This window comes from Rutidosis leptorrhynchoides, chromosome 10 (assembly GCF_046630445.1).
Source record: "Rutidosis leptorrhynchoides isolate AG116_Rl617_1_P2 chromosome 10, CSIRO_AGI_Rlap_v1, whole genome shotgun sequence".
Taxonomy (NCBI): Eukaryota; Viridiplantae; Streptophyta; class Magnoliopsida; order Asterales; family Asteraceae; genus Rutidosis; species Rutidosis leptorrhynchoides.
In genome coordinates, this window is record NC_092342.1 from 351975615 (window position 1) to 351994676 (window position 19062).

The 19062-nt window shown below is 36.3% G+C and overlaps 1 protein-coding gene across 1 annotated transcript; it reads right to left on the minus strand.

Annotated features, from left to right (window-relative positions):
• Positions 1-17083: 17083 nt before the first annotated feature.
• Positions 17084-18750, minus strand: LOC139873188 (1-aminocyclopropane-1-carboxylate synthase 7-like). The gene is made up of 4 exons (XM_071861122.1): positions 18580-18750; positions 18351-18479; positions 18060-18220; positions 17084-17936 (listed from the first exon to the last, which is right to left on the minus strand). Exons 1-4 carry the CDS (start codon positions 18748-18750, stop codon positions 17084-17086), a joined length of 1314 nt encoding a protein of 437 aa, XP_071717223.1.
• Between the last annotated feature and the right edge of the window lie 312 nt (positions 18751-19062).

Consider the following 19062-nt stretch of genomic DNA (forward strand, 5'->3'; position numbering starts at 1 on the left):
CTTGTGTTAGTGATTATTGGTTAGTTTGGGCGCGTTTTGTGTTTGTAAGTGCAATTGGTCAAATTTGCACTAAGTGTCGAATTGAGTTGGTTTGTAAATCCACTCTAAGTGTGTTGTTGTATTTGTGATAATGGAATAGGTACTTTCCATTGACGGGTTGCGGATTATTCGGTGGCATTCATCAAGGCGACAAGGTGAGTGTTAATATCCTATGTGCATATGTATGTGTAGGATGGGTGCGGGTCGGGTGAAGTGGTTCTCGGTTATAGAGCTCACTTCACATATAGGTGGAATTGATGGACTTGTGTATAGGTCCAATTGGCACGGTTGTGCATTTTGGTTGACCACCTTTAGCGAAGTGCACATTTTGTGTGTACGTTATGAAACGCGGTTGTGATGTGGATGATATAACCCCAATGGCGAAGAGTTTCGATATTGAGAAGTGAGTCACGTGTGGATGCGGATTCACGATGACGCGTGTAGTTTTCGGTCATCTTATTGAGTTGTGAAGTGGATCACGTGTGGATGCGGATTCACGATGACACGTGTAGTTCGGTCATCTTATTAAGGTAGTGATCTCGTGTGTTTTCGGATTCACTAAGGCTCGTGTAGTTCGGCCAACCTCGATGTTGTTGTGGTAATGAAGATAGTAGTCTCGTGTGGATGCGGATTTACTAAGGCACGTGTAGTTCGGCCAATCTTCATCGTGGTAGTTGACTTTGGGTATTGGGTTAAGGGGTTAACCTTGGACGTATATATATATATATATATATATATATATATATATATATATATATATATATATATATATATATATATATATATATATATATATATATATATTGTCGTGTTGTTGTTATGTAGCTAACCCTCCGGGTGTAGCTTATTGGCGTTGTTCACATCGTCGTTGGTGAACTTATGTTTGTTGATGTATCCTTAACTTGTTGCTTAGTGATCGTACGGTATGCTTAGCTTAGCTTGCCTTTATGCTTGGATGCTCCGGTATGCGGTATTTGATTATTTGTGTGGCGTGTCCATTTTATGCATATATATGTATGTAGTATATTTTCACTCACTAAGCGTTAGCTTACCCTCTCGTTGTTTACATTTTTATAGATTTGCATGGATGCGGTGGCTCGGGTAAGCGTGGGGACTAGTTGTAACGACCCTACTTTTTCCGTTATCTTTTACCGTTAATTATTTAACGTCCGTTAATTGTTATTCGTGCCACGTCATTTCTATGATCTATATTATTATTTTAGTAATAATATATTAATTATTACGTGTTAAATGAATATTTGTATTCATATTTTAATTTGTACGTTTCTACGTGTCGCGGATTTCTATCCGGCGAATCTTTTCGATTTTCAAACCAACAGTCAAGCTTTTGGGGTTTTTAAGTCCTAATTATTTTAAATGTGATATTTTAGTGTCATATGATTATATATAGTGTTTATATATTTTATTCGTCGCGTATTTGTTATCTCTCCGAAAAATCAATCGCGTAGTAGCGTTTTCGCGTTTCGGGCTTCGTTCGGACATTCGGGCCATAAGGAATTTATCATTGGACAAAATTGGCCCACTAAGGGGCCCACCCTACCCCCATTCAGCCGAAATTTCCCAAGGGAGGGGTGTATAGCTTCACTTTTCTCTCATTTTTGTAATTACACTCACTTTTAGCAATTTATCACAAAACCTAGTTACTAGTTTTCTCTCAAAGTTTTTCTTCCTCCTCTTTTCTCCCATTCATGGCCGCCACCATCATCATCATATTCATCACCATCTTCCATTAAAATCAATCTTGGAATTTAGGGCTTTTAACATCAACGGATTTCTCTCGTTCTCCTCTACACGTTCATATCATTTGATTATTGATTAGGGTATAAACCCTAACCCTAGAACTTTTAATTTTTCTTTATTTTTATGTATTTTGATTATATTTTAATAGTATGATGATGATTACTTGTTGTTGTAATGGTGTTTGTATGCATAGAATTACTCATAAACACATGTTTTCGGTTTGATAAAATTGGGACAGCAGCTATTTCGTATATTTCTGATATTGTGACTGTTATAAAAGTTAAAATAAAGTATCTAGATGAGTTCCTCTCATTAAGACATTAACTTTAGACTCCGGATTCATGTCGTTTCGATTCCCGGAGCCCTAGATATGATCAAAATGATATTTTGTTAAAATTGAAAAGTGATATTGGTATGAACCAGGTTTGGTCCGACTTTGTGACCATATTTGGTGACTTTAGGGTGTGTTAGTGTGTTAGGGTTGATGATGGGACGAACTTTCATGTTCGGGTCATCTAAATCCGAGCCACGAATCACCCGTTACGTCTAAAACACGATTTTGATTGAATTAAAGTTTCAAGTGGGGTCATGGCTGATCATCACGACTTGTGGCCTATTCTTGGTGTGTTCTTGAGTGTACCAAAGTGTCGGGTGGTTTGATTAGGCGGAGATATATGTAAGGCTCGCCGAAAACCGACACCCGGGGCTCAAGATACGACCCGATGAACTTTTGATATAAAACTTATGATTAACTATTAAACTTATGATAAAAATAATGGATTTCATTATCATTTAATTACTTATGATAAAAAAAGTAATTATTATTATTTAAGACTTAAGATATATATTTATTATATCATTTAATTATTACTTATGATTTAATTAAAATTTTAATTAAACTTTTAATTAATAATACTTTTATTATTAATGGAAAATACTTATGATAAGTATTAAACTTATATTATAATATTATTATTATAAGACTTATAATAAAGATTAATTAATTATTTAATTATTATAAGGCTTAGTTATTATTTAATTATAATTTAATTATTAAATACTTATGATTTAATAATTATAATTAGAAACTTATGATATGATTAATAATTCATTATTAATTAATAATACTTATGATATGATTTAAAATTTATTATTAATTAATAATACTTATATTATGACTAATATTTAATTAATTAATTAAATACTTATGTTATATTAATTATATCATTTAAACTTATATTAACTTTAATAATTCATTTTAATTTAATTAAACTTATGTTATGACATAATTAGACATATTTAACTTTAATAAACATTATAACTTACATTATTATTACAACTTACACTTTTAAAATTAACGTTGACTATGTTTGACCAAGGTTGACTTTTGAGTTGACTTCCGGTTGACTTTGACTTTCAATTGACTTTTGTTGACTTTCTAAATAAGGAAACTTTCCTTACTTAAAACTTTCTAAAAATAGAAACTTTCTAAATTTGGAAACTTTCCAAAAATAGAAACTTTCCAAAAATAGAAACTTTCCAAAAATAGAAACTTTCCAAAAATGGAAACCTGCTAAAAATAGAAACTTTCTAAAAATAGAAAGTGTGTGTCCGTACGCTGTTCCGATCAAACCGATGCATGTTGAGTATTGTTCTATGACTACTTGCAACATGTACAATAGCTATCATACTAAGACTTGACCTAAGTTAGTTATTTATATCGATCTTCTTTATTTATAGGTCGGCATTGTGATCATTCCTGATCACTTTACTTCATTTGCTGTTCGCATATTTGTGTGGTTACTTCGTTTGCTATTAAGGTGAGTTATAGTCCCATTTTTCTATTTTTAATCTTTTGGGATGAGAATACATGCAATTTATTTTATATTTTGGACAAGTGAAAGTTGGTTTAAATTATTTATTGTGAGTTGAACAAAAATATTCCCTAGTCTGATAACTGTAATCACTGGTTTCTACTGGTGAACGAGAATCCTATAGATAGATCTATCGGGTTTCACAACCCCATTTCGAGCTAGTCGCGCTAGCAATTTATAATCGGAATGTTTAGTACTTCGTATTTTGTTGTAGATACACTTGTTCGGTGTATATTATTTATTGTGTTTGGCAAGGGTAAATAAATGGTTAAGTAGTTACCAGGTGGCTCACGGAAAATGGAATAATGTTTTATTATATGTTTTCTAGCATATAATTTTGTGGTCCAAAAAGGAATTTTTATGTTTTCAAACATAAATTTTTATTGTTTAAATTAAATATTGTTTTCAATATTAATCCTATAATTCACTCAACATTTTTGTTGACAGTTACTCGCATGTTTTATTCTCAGGTTCATGATTGATTGCTTCCGCTGTGCTTAGAGAGTCTGCATATTTATGATGACAGCTTTTGTTAAACATTAACTTGCATTCTATTTTGATACATTTAATAGTGGATGTTGTTGACTTGTTTTGGTCAACTTTTGGTTAAATAATAATGTATGGTTTTTTCTAAACTTACATATTTTGGTAAATTTCCTTTTGGGAAACTTTTGAAATAAAAGAATGCAATGTTGTTATTTAAATTCATATAGAGTTATGATCAAGCTGTGGGACCAAGATAACGATGGTCGTCAAGTGTACTTTGACGGGTCATTAAACTAGTGGACTTGCGTAGTTGCTTAGAAGATCTTGCTTTTGGATTTGATTAGGATTGGGTAGCATATTCCCATTCACCATGCTCGATCTTTATTTTGTATTAAAAGTCATGTGGTCGAAACTTGTACCTTGTACTTAAAGGGTAATTTGGGCATATGTGGGCCCGGTGTCGTAAAACTCTTTTTATTATTGGAACATGTTAGTTTTACCTAATATAACATGTGGTTAAAAGCGTTTCGTCCAAAAGTGTCGGGAAGCAAGAGATCTTTTTACGAAAATTGGGAAAAGTGGACAGCGGGCTGCCAGGCCCTGTGCGCGCCGCGCACAGGTGGGGCTGCGCGCCGTGCACCCCATCTGGACAGTTCAGTTTAATTTTTTTTTTATTTCGCGTTTTTGGTTGGTTAACGGGTTGGGTTGTTACAAGTGGTATCAGAGCATGGTCTAAAGGATTTAGGCGACTTGAGATAGGTGCCTAGACTTAGACTTTTGTGTGTAATTAATTTTGTGCGGGACTCGTAAGAGTACGGGTCGGAATGGGTTATAGTTAGTGCCTTGTTTGTAGTTGGACTGACGTTTATATTAATATGCGGATATTATTAATATGTGATTGCGTTGTATTTGGTTTATGTTTGCGGTTGTATATATATCATCGAGCGAGGCGGTCGTTGTACTAACGAGTTGATACGGCGTATATGCGTAATAAGGACTTGCAAACCTTATTACGGGTGCAAATCGTGTCTAGCAAGTGATGTACGATGAGTGTTTAGCAAGATAGAGCGGTATTGTGTGTGTGCTTTATACGTTCGTGATCTAATCGCTTTGCATTCCTTAGAATGGCGACGGGAAACGGGATCGAGACGAACGATTTGGAGTTTAACGCTAGAGTTGCGGCCGCCGTTGCGGAGCAAATGAGTGCGTTTCGAGAAAAAATGGATAGGAAGTATTCCGAACTTCAAGGTAGTGGTGGAATGGAGCATTGTCTTAAGAGCTTCATGAGGACTAAACCCCCAATGTATGACGGGAAACCGGATCCTTTGGTAAGCACAACTTGGATCTCGGATGTCGAAGGGTGTTTTCGTACTATTGAATGCCCTCCCAAGAAAAAGACAAGACTCGCTACTAGTTTGTTGCGGAGTAGGGCGAAGGATTGGTTGGATGGTAAGATTGATCTTGTCGGTGGCGAAACATTTATGACGTTATCGTGGGATGAGTTTAAGAAAGAATTCTTCGAGGAGTTCCGAACTTCAGCCGATTTGTCGGAAATGCGTAATGAGTTGCGAAATTTGCAACAGGGTTCTATGGGTTTGAATACTCTCAAGACGACCTTTATGGCGAAGGCTCGTTTTTGCCCGGAGTATTTGGAGAATAACCATTTGTTGATGCAAGATTTCTATCGAACTTTGAATGATGACTTGAAGAATAAGATTAGCCGGGGTTACGCGAAATCGTTTTCGGAATTATTTGCCGTGGCTAGAGGTTTCGAGTCGTATTCGCGATCAAAGATGGGTGAACCTTCAAGTGAGAGAAGGGTTGTTTCTTATGGTGCTCCAAGTAAGAGGACTAAGGGTCCGAGTGTGAGCACGGGTGGTACGAGGATGAGTATATCGGATTCTAGCGCGTCTAGATGTTACAATTGTGGCATGAGGGGTCACAAGTCTTGGGAATGTTCGGTTCCAAAGGGTGATGGCATGGTGTGCTTCATTTGCCAAGAAGAAGGACATCGTAAGTAGGAATGTCCCAAGTTAGCGGGGACGGGTGCGGCAAGGAGACGTTAAGGTACGTTTCACTTTAATAAATCTGTCCTTTGATTATTTATTATGCGCCGTTGAGTTTGAGTTTATTAGATGCATTGTTTGTGCATGTTATTGATATGGGTGACGTTCCTAATGGAAGTACCCTATGGTGACGTTTGATTGTCGGGTGAAGGGCGTAAGACTTGGTGCAACCAAGCATTCCTTAGTATTTGGGAAATGTTTCTACCGAGCCATGGAAATGGGTTTTGGTGTTCGGTTGTTAAGCGCGTGTTTGCTTTTGTGTTGAAGTTGATGAACCATGAGGTTCGACGGGTGGGATGAAACCCGAGAAATCGAGTGTTGATCTCAATGTATGTTGGTAAAAGAGTCTGCATGACGCGACATTAGGTGCCTCTTTCATACCTACTAGCGTGGTGTTCGACTCCAATTGTGTTGTGGTTACATTGTACTTAGGGTGCCGGAGAGAAACCCTTAGGTACATGAGTGACTAGGTAAAATTTGACAAGCTAAAGCAATTGGATGATTGCGAGAGTATAGTTTGTGTAATTTGTGGTACACTTTTTGTTCGAAGTGTTAAAGGATAGTTTAAGATCTGCTCAAGGTTGGAGCAATATATGGTGATGGGTCGTGTGAACCCAATTATTGGTAAAGTCTACCTTTGGTAGCATTGTACGATTGTACAAGATGCGGTTATGGAACGTAGTTCCAAATGGGGGAGTTACACTCCCGCACGAGGAAGTTCTAGTGTGAGATTTCGGATGACGTTTTAGTAGATCCGGAATTTGTGTCGGGACCTAGATTTGGTCGATTGTGGTAGAGTACAATTTCGGTTAAATTGTTCTTATGATTTTGGATTTGAATTATCTCCAAGGTGGTAATGTGGTAAATCTCGTTGAGAGATAATGGACGTGTTTGACGAGCAAGGTGAAATCCCTCGGTTAAGGGATGTGAGTACCGGATTCTCTTCTAGAGAATTATTGTTTTGTGCCTATGTTTGATATAGGTGGTTCTTGCTTGATTGTGTGAATGGTTAGTGGTATCCGTTAGGATTCACTATGGCGTAGCAGAGCGCGATGTTACGTTACTCGTTGTATGAGGCCAAAAGAGCGTCGATTGGTGAAGCATGACCGTTGACGGGGTCCGCTGACTTCATCATGGGAGTAGTGTTATATCGGTATGGTATAACGTTATTGGAAAATTCGAGTACCGATGGGGAATGGGATTACCATTCCTGTGTTGAGATTGAGAAGTAGATCGCGTGTGTTTGCGGATTCACGATGACGCGTGTAGTTTCGGTCATCTTATTGTGGAAGTGAGTCGCGTGTAGTTCGGATTTACAAATGACTCGTGTGGTTGCGGTCATTATATTGAGGAGTGAGTCGCGTGTAGTTCGGATTCACAAATGACACGTGTGGTTGCGGTCATTCTATTGGGATAGTGACTCTCGTGTAGTTCGGATTCACTAAGGCGCGTGTAGTTCGGCCAATCCCGATTGTTGTGCGGTGAAGGTAGTGAGTCACGTGTGGTATGCGGATTCACTAAGGCGCGTGTAGTTTTTATCCAGCCTTCATGTTGTTGGATGCATGATTCATTGGTTGTTTTATACACCGATAGTGGGGTCGTAAGGACCATGATGTTTGATCTATTGGTTGTTTTATACGCCAATGGTGGGGTCGTGAGGACCATGTTGTGGGATTAGTGATGCGATAGCCGTGTTTCGCTCACATGTTGTTACGGGTGTGACGATAGTCGATTCTGTACACCTTGGGATTTGCGTTGCCATAGTCTTTTGGGGCACTAACGGTTTTAGCCATTTGTTTATGATGTTACGGTAGTTGCGTATTGGTAGTGTTGTGCACTACAAGGGATGTTGAGTGGTAAGTGTTATCCGTAAGGACTCATTTTTATTTCGGTCTTCGTCGGTTTAGACGGTTGACCATAGAGTGGGACTTGGTTATTTTAGCTTTGTACTTAGTAAAGGTACGCTGAATGGTTGATGTCTCGGTTCGAGATTTGGTTGAGTTTTCCCGATGTGAGGGATTTGAGCAGGGTCTTAGCGCTTGGATTGTGATTGATAAGTCGCGAGTGACGATTTTAGTTGTTACAGGTGATTCATTGGGAAGAATTATCTAGGAAAGTCGGATTGGGACTTATGTTGAGGACCGTGGAGTGTAGTTCCGGTTGGTTAAGTGACGAGGATCACGAGGACGTGATCGATTCTAAGTGGGGGAGAGTTGTAAGACCCTAATATTTATTATACATAGAGTATAAATGGCGTACATGAAGTGTATGATGCAGGGCGTAAATTATAAGCTCAGAAACTGCCCAGACCAGTGTGCGCGCCGCGCACCATAAGGTGAGCGCGCCACGCACTATGCCTGCGACAGTTTCCTGTCTTTTTCTATTTTTAGTTTAATGAGGGGCTTTTTGGTCATTTCACTTGAGGCCGGATCTGTGGACTTATCAGCTGGTTTGGATCCATTGTTAGATCATTTTCACATCCACAAACACACTCTCAACTATCTAGAGAGAGAGATAGATTTCTAGAGAGAGAATTGGGGTTTTGGAGAAGAAGAAGCTTGGTTTGATCAAAAGCTCAAGTGTTAAAGTTGTTCACCTCGTTCCTAGCTACGTTTTGGTTGTTGTGGTAAGTTCTAACTCCGAATTTCATTGTTTGATTTTGATATTCAAGTTGGGTTTGAACTTAAATTGTAGATAAACCCATTTAAACTCTTGAAGTGAGTTTAGTGATGCTAGTAATCGGGTTTATGGTTGTTGTTGGTGGGTTTTGGGTTGATGAACAAATTGGCCATGATTAGGACTTGTAATTGGGTAAATCACTAGGTTTAGTGATTATGGAAGTGTTGGAACCCATTATAGTGTATTTGATAGACTAATTTTGAAATAAGTCAAAATAAGGGGGTATGGGTGATTTTGAGAATCATAAGTGTTTAACACTTACGATTGGGTTAAATTGGCATATAAAGACCATTCTCACTTGTGTTAGTGATTATTGGTTAGTTTGGGCGCGTTTTGTGTTTGTTAGTGCAATTGGCCAAATTTACACTAAGTGTCGAATTGAGTTGGTTTGTAAATCCACTCTAAGTGTGTTGTTGTATTTGTGATAATGGAATAGGTACTTTTCATTGACGGGTTGTGGATTATTCGGTGGCATTCATCAAGGCGACAAGGTGAGTGTTAATATCATATGTGCATATGTATGTGTAGGATGGGTGCGGGTCGGGTGAAGTGGTTCTCGATTATAGAGCTCACTTCACATATAGGTGGAATTGATGGACTTGTGTATAGGTCCAATTGGCACGGTTGTGCATTTTGGTTGACCACCTTTGGCGAAGTGCACATTTTGTGTGTACGTTATCACACGTGGTTGTGATGTGGATGATATAACCCCAATGGCGAAGGGTTTCGATATTGAGAAGTGAGTCACGTGTGGATGCGGATTCACGATGACGCGTGTAGTTTTCGGTCATCTTATTGAGTTGTGAAGTGGATCACGTGTGGATGCGGATTCACGATGACGCATGTAGTTCGGTCATCTTATTGAGGTAGTGATCTCGTGTGTTTACGGATTCATTAAGGCTCGTGTAGTTCGGCCAACCTCGATGTTGTTGTGGTAATGAAGATAGTAGTCTCGTGTAGATGTGGATTTACTAAGGCACGTGTAGTTCGGCCAATCTTCATCGTAGTAGTTGACTTTGGGTATTGGGTTAAGGGGTTAACCTTGGACGTTTATATATAGTTTTATATATATATTGTCGTGTTGTTGTTATGTAGCTAACCCTCCGGGTGTAGCTTATTGGCGTTGTTCACATCGTCGTTGGTGAACTTATGTTTGTTGATGTATCCTTAACTTGTTGCTTAGTGATTGTACGGTATGCTTAGCTTAGCTTGCCTTTTTGCTTGGATGCTCTGGTATGCAGTATTTGATTATTTGTGTGGCGTGTCCATTTTATGCATATATATGTATGTAGTATATTTTCACTCACTAAGCGTTAGCTTACCCTCTCGTTGTTTACATTTTTATATATTTACATGGATGCGGTGGCTCGGGTAAGCGTGGGGACTAGTGGACTTGCGTAGTTGCTTAGAAGATCTTGCTTTTGGATTTGATTAGGATTGGGTAGTATATTCCCAATCACCATGCTAGGTCTTTATTTTGTATTAAAAGTCATGTGGTCGAAACTTGTACCTTGTACTTAAAGGGTAATTTGGGCATATGTGGGCCCGGTGTCGTAAAACTCTTTTTATTATTGGAACAAGTTAGTTTTACCTAATATAACATGTGGTTAAAAGCGTTTCGTCCAAAAGTGTCAGGAAGCAAGAGATCATTTTACGAAAATTAGAAAAAGTGGACAGCGGGCTGCCAGGCCCTGTGCGCGCCACACACAGGTGGGGCTGCGCGCCGCACACCCCATCTGGACAGTTCAGTTTAATTTTTTTTTTTTCGCGTTTTTGGTTGGTTAACGGGTTGGGTTGTTACAACGGCTTTCTTTTCCATTTTGGAACGTAAGTGGTCAGGAACAAATACATAACAAACGCAACCAAACACGCGATAATAACCAATAGTAGGCTTATTGTTCCATATTTTTTTGAAAGGGTGAGACAAAGTTTAACCTTTGCTGTGGAATTCTGTTGATCACAATTGATGTTGTTTTCATTGCTTCAGCCCAAAATCTTCCCGGAACATTCTTTGCATGAAGCATACTCCTGCACACCTCAGCTAGGTGTCTATTCTTTCTTTCTGAAATACTGTTTTGCTGCGGAGTGTTGGCACATGTGAATTGATGGCGTATTCTGGACTCTTTAAGGAACTCCGAAAAATCAATGGACATATATTCTCCACCGTTATCAGTTAGAAGACATTGAATGGTTGAACCTGTTTCGGCCTCTGCTTCCTTTTTGAATTCAACGAACCTTGAAAAAGTTTCTGATTTATGCTTCATAAAATAGACCCACACGTACCTTGAGAAGTCATCAATGAAGGTTACCATGTATTTCATGCCACCAATCGAAGCTTGCTTAACTGGACCAAAGACATCAGAATTATAGTGACCCAAACTTTTCCATGTTTATATATATTAATTGAGATTGATATTTACATGATTAAATGTTTCCAACATGTTAAGCAATCAAACTTGTTAAGACTTGATTAAATGAAATATGTTTCATATAGACAATTGACCACCCAAGTTGACCGGCGATTCACGAACGTTAAAACTTGTAAAAATGACATGACGATATATATATGGATATACATATGGTTAACATGAGATTATGATAAGTAAGTATCTCCATAAGTATATTAACAATGAGTTATATACATATAAACAAGACTACTAACTTAAGGATTTCGAAACGAGACATATATGTAACGATTATCGTTGTAACGACATTTAAATGTATATATATCATATTAAGATATATTAATATATCATAATATCATGATAATATAATAATTTAACATCTCATTAGATATAATAAACAATGGGTTAAAAACATTAATTGAGATCGTTAACTTAAAGGTTTCAAAACAACACTTACATGTAACGACTAACGATGACCTAACGACTCAGTTAAAATGTATATACATGTAGTGTATTTAGATGTATTAAAATACTTTTGGAAGACTTCAAGACATATATCAAAACACTCATACTTAACGAAAATGGTTACAGTTACTTTCCCATTCTTTTCTTTCATCAAGAATTCTGGTCGTATTCTTACCCGTATTATACACAGCTTCAAAACGTACTTACTATGGGTATATACCAATAGGAACTAGCATGGGATTCCACTCTTGATTATGTCATGTATGACTAATCAATTTTAACTTCTACCATGAGCTAGTCAACTAACTAGAACTCCTTTTAACCCCACTCACCACTCACCAATTACCACTCATCATTCACTCCATTTCACTTCCAATTCTCTTTCTAATTCTCTCTCAACACACACACTATTATGAACGTATTTTTCCAGTAGTTAATCATCATCTTCATCAAAAATCACTTCAAGAATCAAGCTATAATCATCATAGGAAAAACACTTCAAGAACACTTCAAAAATCCCTTCAAGTTTACTAATTTACTTCCAAGCTTTCTAATCCATTCCAAGTAATCATCTAAGATCAAGAAACCTTTGTTATATATAGTAGGTTATCTTTCTTATTCAAGGTAATATTCATATTCAAACTTTGATTCAATTTCTATAACTATAAACTATCTTAATTCGAGTAAAAATCTTACTTGAACTTGTTTTTGTGTCATGATCCTACTTCAAGAACTTTCAAGCCATCCAAGATCCTTTGAAGCTAGATCATTTCTTGTCACTTCCAGTAGGTTTACCTACTAAACTTGAGGTAGTAATGATGTTCATAACATCATTCGATTCATATATATAAAACTATCTTATTCGAAGGTTTAAACTCGTAATCACTAGAACATAGTTTAGTTAATTCTAAACTTGTTCGCAAACAAAAGTTAATCCTTCTAACTTGACTTTTAAAATTAACTAAACACATGTTCTATATCTATATGATATGCTAACTTAATGATTTAAAACCTGGAAACACGAAAAACACCGTAAAACCGGATTTACGCCGTCGTAGTAACACCGCGGGCTGTTTTGGGTTAGTTAATTAAAAACTATGATAAACTTTGATTTAAAAGTTGTTATTCTGAGAAAATGATTTTTATTATGAACATGAAACTATATCCAAAAATTATGGTTAAACTCAAAGTGGAAGTATGTCTTCTAAAATGGTCATCTAGACGTCGTTCTTTCGACTGAAATGACTACCTTTACAAAAACGACTTGTAACTTATTTTTCTGACTATAAACCTATAATTTTTCTGTTTAGATTCATAAAATAGAGTTCAATATGAAACCATAGCAATTTGATTCACTCAAAACGGATTTAAAATGAAGAAGTTATGGGTAAAACAAGATTGGATAATTTTTCTCATTTTAGCTACGTGAAAATTGGTAACAAATCTATTCCAACCATAACTTAATCAACTTGTATTGTATATTATGTAATCTTGAGATACCATAGACACGTATACAATGTTTCGACCTATCATGTCGACACATCTATATATATTTCGGAACAACCATAGACACTCTATATGTGAATGTTGGAGTTAGCTATACAGGGTTGAGGTTGATTCCAAAATATATATAGTTTGAGTTGTGATCAATACTGAGATACGTATACACTGGGTCGTGGATTGATTCAAGATAATATTTATCGATTTATTTCTGTACATCTAACTGTGGACAACTAGTTGTAGGTTACTAACGAGGACAGCTGACTTAATAAACTTAAAACATCAAAATATATTAAAAGTGTTGTAAATATATTTTGAACATACTTTAATATACATGTATATATTGTTATAGGTTCGTGAATCAACAGTGGCCAAGTCTTACTTCTCGACGAAGTAAAAATCTGTGAAAGTGAGTTATAGTCCCACTTTTAAAATCTAATATTTTTGGGATGAGAATACATGCAGGTTTTATAAATGATTTACAAAATAGACACAAGTACGTGAAACTACATTCTATGGTTGAATTATCGAAATCGAATATGCCCCTTTTTATTAAGTCTGGTAATCTAAGAATTAGGGAACAGACACCCTAATTGACGCGAATCCTAAAGATAGATCTATTGGGCCTAACAAACCCCATCCAAAGTATCGGATGCTTTAGTACTTCGAAATTTATATCATATCTGAAGGGTGTCCCGGAATGATGGGGATATTCTTATATATGCATCTTGTTAATGTCGGTTACCAGGTGTTCACCATATGAATGATTTTTATCTCTATATATGGGATGTATATTGAAATATGAAATCTTGTGGTCTATTGTTACAATTTGATATATATAGGTTAAACCTATAACTCACCAACATTTTTGTTGACGTTTAAAGCATGTTTATTCTCAGGTGAATACTAAGAGCTTCCGCTGTTGCATACTAAAATAAGGACAAGATTTGGAGTCCATGTTTGTATGATACTGTGTAAAAACTGCATTCAAGAAACTGATTTCGATGTAACATATTTGTATTATAAACCATTATGTAATGGTCGTGTGTAAACAGGATATTTTAGATTATCATTATTTGATAATCTACGTAAAGCTTTTTAAACCTTTATTTATGAAATAAAGGTTATGGTTTGTTTTAAAAATGAATGCAGTCTTTGAAAAACGTCTCATATAGAGGTCAAAACCTCGCAACGAAATCAATTAATATGGAACATTTTTAATCAATAAGAATGGGACATTTCAAGAATGAACCAGTTGTAATGGTTCCTTTGCTTGATATTTTGACTCTTCATATGGTAATTGATGTGCCTTGCCATACTGACATCCTGCACATACTGTATCCTTTCTAACTTCAAGTTGTGGAAGTTCTTTGAGCATAGACTTTTTCATCATCATGTCTAGCTTGTCATAGCTAACATGACTAAGCCGCATATGCCACAAATCAGCCGTTCACTTCTTCTAGTCTTGTTTACATATGCTATTTCAGCAGACATAAAATAAACTGACTCAACTCTACGTCCCTGCATTACAGGTTTCTCGACAATTTCGAGATGATCAAATACTCTCACATCCTGTGGACCAAATAAAACATATTGTCCAGAAGATGTTATTTGTGGTACTTAAAATAAATTCTTTGTCATACCAGGAACATGATATACATCTTCCAGCAACACTCTTTGCTGCCATCTCGTGGAGGAATTATCGTACTGCCAACATAAGCTATTGGTAACTTTGAATCATTTGCAGTCACCACCACACGGCTACCATTGTACTTGGACAGATTCTGGAGCTTTTCAATGTCACCGGTCATGTGATTTGAACACCCCGAATCAACTATCCAATCCTTTTTACGATCGAATGTTGTTGCTGTAAACGTTATCTCCTCTTCATCATTTGCAAAGAGTGCCTCGGCATCCCATTCATCTTCACTCCTTGAGGTAGCTTGATTACCTTCTACAACCTTCTTTGAATAACAATCTCTCGCAAAGTGTCCTTTCTTTCCACAATTATAGCATGTTGGTCTTGACTTTTTACCGTTAAAACGATTCTTTGACCCTCCTGTTACACGAGCACTACTTCCAGTTTCTTGACTCTTCTCTTTTTCATCTTTTTTTTTTTAATCCACCTGAATTATGTTGCTTAATACTTCTCTTGCTTTTGTTTGCATAAAGTGCCTCTTCTTCATTCTTCAACGAGACTCCTCCCATTTGCTTAGTCAAAGCTTCTTGGCTTGCTAACAAATTTTCGAATTCAACCAATGAAGGTTGATTCTGCCAGCCTTGTATTGCAGCAACAAAACTCCTAAATTCGGACTTCAAACCATAGATAATAATTCTTTTCATCCTGGCTTCACCAATTAGAGACTCAGGATCCAATTCAGAAATTTCTCGGCATAAAGATTTTACTTGTGAAAGTATTGTGCAATCGTCATATCACGTTGTGCCACGGATAACAACTCACTCTCCAAAAGTTGGAGTTTCGTATCGTTCTTCGTTGAGAACAGCTTGGCGAACGCATCCCAAGCTTCCTTCGGTGTTTTCACATCACGAATATGCTCAAGCACATCATCTTCAACAGTGGTCTTCAAAACGAACAATGCTTTGCCCGTTTTTATCTTCCATTTCCGTAACAGTCCATTAGTATCTTCAACTTCTGGTTGCTTGACTTCATCCCCGTTCACAACCTCCCACAAATCTTGACCTTGCATATAAGACATCATGCAAGTAGACCAAGAGTTGTAGTTTTGGTTATTGAGTTTCTTGATTCCACCCACAACTTGGAGATCGCCCATTATGCCCGCTTGTTGTTTGTGATAGAAAGAAAAAACTGCCAATAGAACCTAGCTCTGATACAGATTGTTGAACTAATAGAACATGAAAGGTAAAAACTAAAGTATTAAATGGAAATATGGACTCACGATTATGCACTTTAAATGTGCTTTTTATTGTGCTTAATTAAATCAAAGCAACTAGTGCCTTTATAGGCTTACAATAAAGAGAAAACAAAATAATGAAAGCAACCTCTATGATTTACTCAACTGTCATGACTCCAACTAACTATCATGACTTCATAAAACTAACAACTAGTCAAATTAACTCCATGCATCTCATGTGATGGTGTTGCTAGATTTTAACAATGACTTCCATGATGGCCTCTTTGGAACCCTGCAAGGAAGATATCCATTGTCGAAGGTCGAACATATTACCCCAGGAAGGAATAGATAAGCCCGTGCAATTACTAATCATATCCCAAATATGAATCACAGTCTGACAACTAAAAAACAAGTGGTCACATGTCTCTAAAACTTGCTTAGTGCGAACATATGGCATAATTAATGAATTTGAAATTTTCTTAATTATCAAAATTTGAATAAACATGATAACCATTACCCTAACATAATGAGTATCAAATGCAAATTTTGATAATGAAATTATTTTGAGTTTATTAAATACGGAGTAATTCATAAATATCAAACTGCTCTTAAATATATTGAAGTGAAGTTTAACTTCAAATATCTTTTGAGTAAATTAGGGCTTCAACACAAAGTGAGTAAATGATAAGATATACATTTTAGTATAACATAAAAAACTCAATTACATTACATACATACAACGGTTTCAAAAACCAATTTCACTTTTCCATTGTGAATGTGTAATCATATTCGTTGTATTGTATAATGTGTTTCTCTTGGCTTTCATTAGTCCAGAAAAAACCTAATATCAAAAATCTTTCCAAAAGATTTAAAAAAAAAAAAAAATCAAAATGTCACGGTTAAATGACATCATTGACAACATGCACTTGTCCTTCCTATCTTCTTCTATTCATGAAGAACTCATGCAATCTTCTTAATGCAACTTCAAGTGTTTCTTCACTCATATTTGCGAAACAAACTCTAAACCAACCAGCATCCGAACACCGGCAAGAACTACCCGGCGAGATATTGAGCTTAACTTCCTCTATTATCGTCTTCCATATCTCGAGTTCACTTTCTCTTGTTGCATCCTTCAAGTAAGGACTCAAATTCATCCAACAAAACAAACCGGCATTCCCTTTCAAACACTCGATTCCCGCCTTTTTCAACCCTTCAACGATCATTTCATATCTTTTTCGCAACCTTTCTCTGTTAATCTTTATATACTTTTCTGTAAATTTCTTGTTTGATAAAATAGAAGCTAATAAAAACTGTGTTTGTGATGAAATTAGGGTAAAACTCGACATTCTTCTAGCGGTTGTCACCACTTGATCATTGTATGAATAAACCGTCCCTACTCGAAACCCTGGGAGGCCAAGATCTTTCGAAAGACTATAAACAATGTGGCAACGTTCTGCATTTTTGTAGTTTCTTAATTCTAGAATTTCCGCAATGCTCACAAATTCATCCGAATGAAAAACCGATCCTGAATATATTTCGTCTGAGACTAAATGCATATTTTTTTTCGTGACGAAATCCAGGATCTCTTCAAGAACTTTCTGTTGGATAGTTGCACCCAACGGATTTGAGGGGTTCGTTATCAGAACCCCTCGTACTTTCATATTCATTGATATTGCATGATCATATGCTGATTCTAGAGCTTTAGGAGTGATTAGGAAACTATTTGAGCTTTCACAAAGGATCGGAACGATTTCTACACCCGTTCTCCATCTCAAATCTCTCTCGAATCTAAAAACTCAAGATTGATCACGTTAGTAAAAATTAAACATGCAAATTTTTAAGTTGAACTATAAAATAATCAATTTTAAAAGTTATAAGGGTATAATTTCGTGATCATGAAAAACTTTATACCCTGGATAATAAGGAGTGGGGACTAGTAATGCATCACCAGGATCAGCTAAAATGAAGGTTAGGAGCTCGTTAGCAGCAGTTGCACCAGCGGTTAATACAACTCGTTCGGGATTAAATTTTGCTTTTCCTCCCCTCACTTGTTCCATAAAACTTGCCATTGCCTACAAAACAAACAAATAATGTAAGCATTTAAGTTAGATACTCCTAATTTAATACTACTACTAATTACATATTGCATATTACAAATTCCTAGTTTAAATTTAAATACACATTATTGTTAAAAGGTCATACCTTTCTGAAAGTTAGAAGACCATGGTAATCTTGAAACAATGCATTTTCCTTAAAGCCAGAACCTTTTTCGCACGGGCTTACTGCTTCTCTATTAGCTTCCAAGTATTCTTCTAGCAAATCAAACGAAACCTGTAAAAGCAAACAAAACCGTTAGGTTATATACACGTTAATGTGGAATTGAAGTGAATAAATTATAAGTTTTGATGTGATCCGGTGCATTAGTATTTACCTGGTTTTCTGCTAGTCCCATTTGTATAATACCAGACGGGTTATGTTTTTCATGATACGGGTTCTCATCATATGCCTTCCATCCTGCAAAATATGGAGAGTTTTCTCCATGGGTTTCGGAAGTTGCAATCTTTGATAGCCCAACACATGGTTGTACGATATCTATTGCCATGTGTACAACTTTGTACTGAAAGTAATGATTTTTATTGTGTGTGTTTATATTTGATGAAACCTTTCTCAAGAACTCCAATTTATATTGGAGGTCAAATCTTGTTTCCCAAGCTCAAACTCGTTGATTCAATTTATTGTTGCTTTGATGAGTTGTGCATTGTGTTTGAAATTCTGTAAAGGTATTTGGTCATAGTGAGTTTTTGTAGTCTAACAAATACGAGTATATAAATGGTGACAAAAGGACAACTTGTTAAATAATCCCATATTATAAGTTTGGATGATCAGAAGTCACCTTTTTGTCAAGTGTTAACTT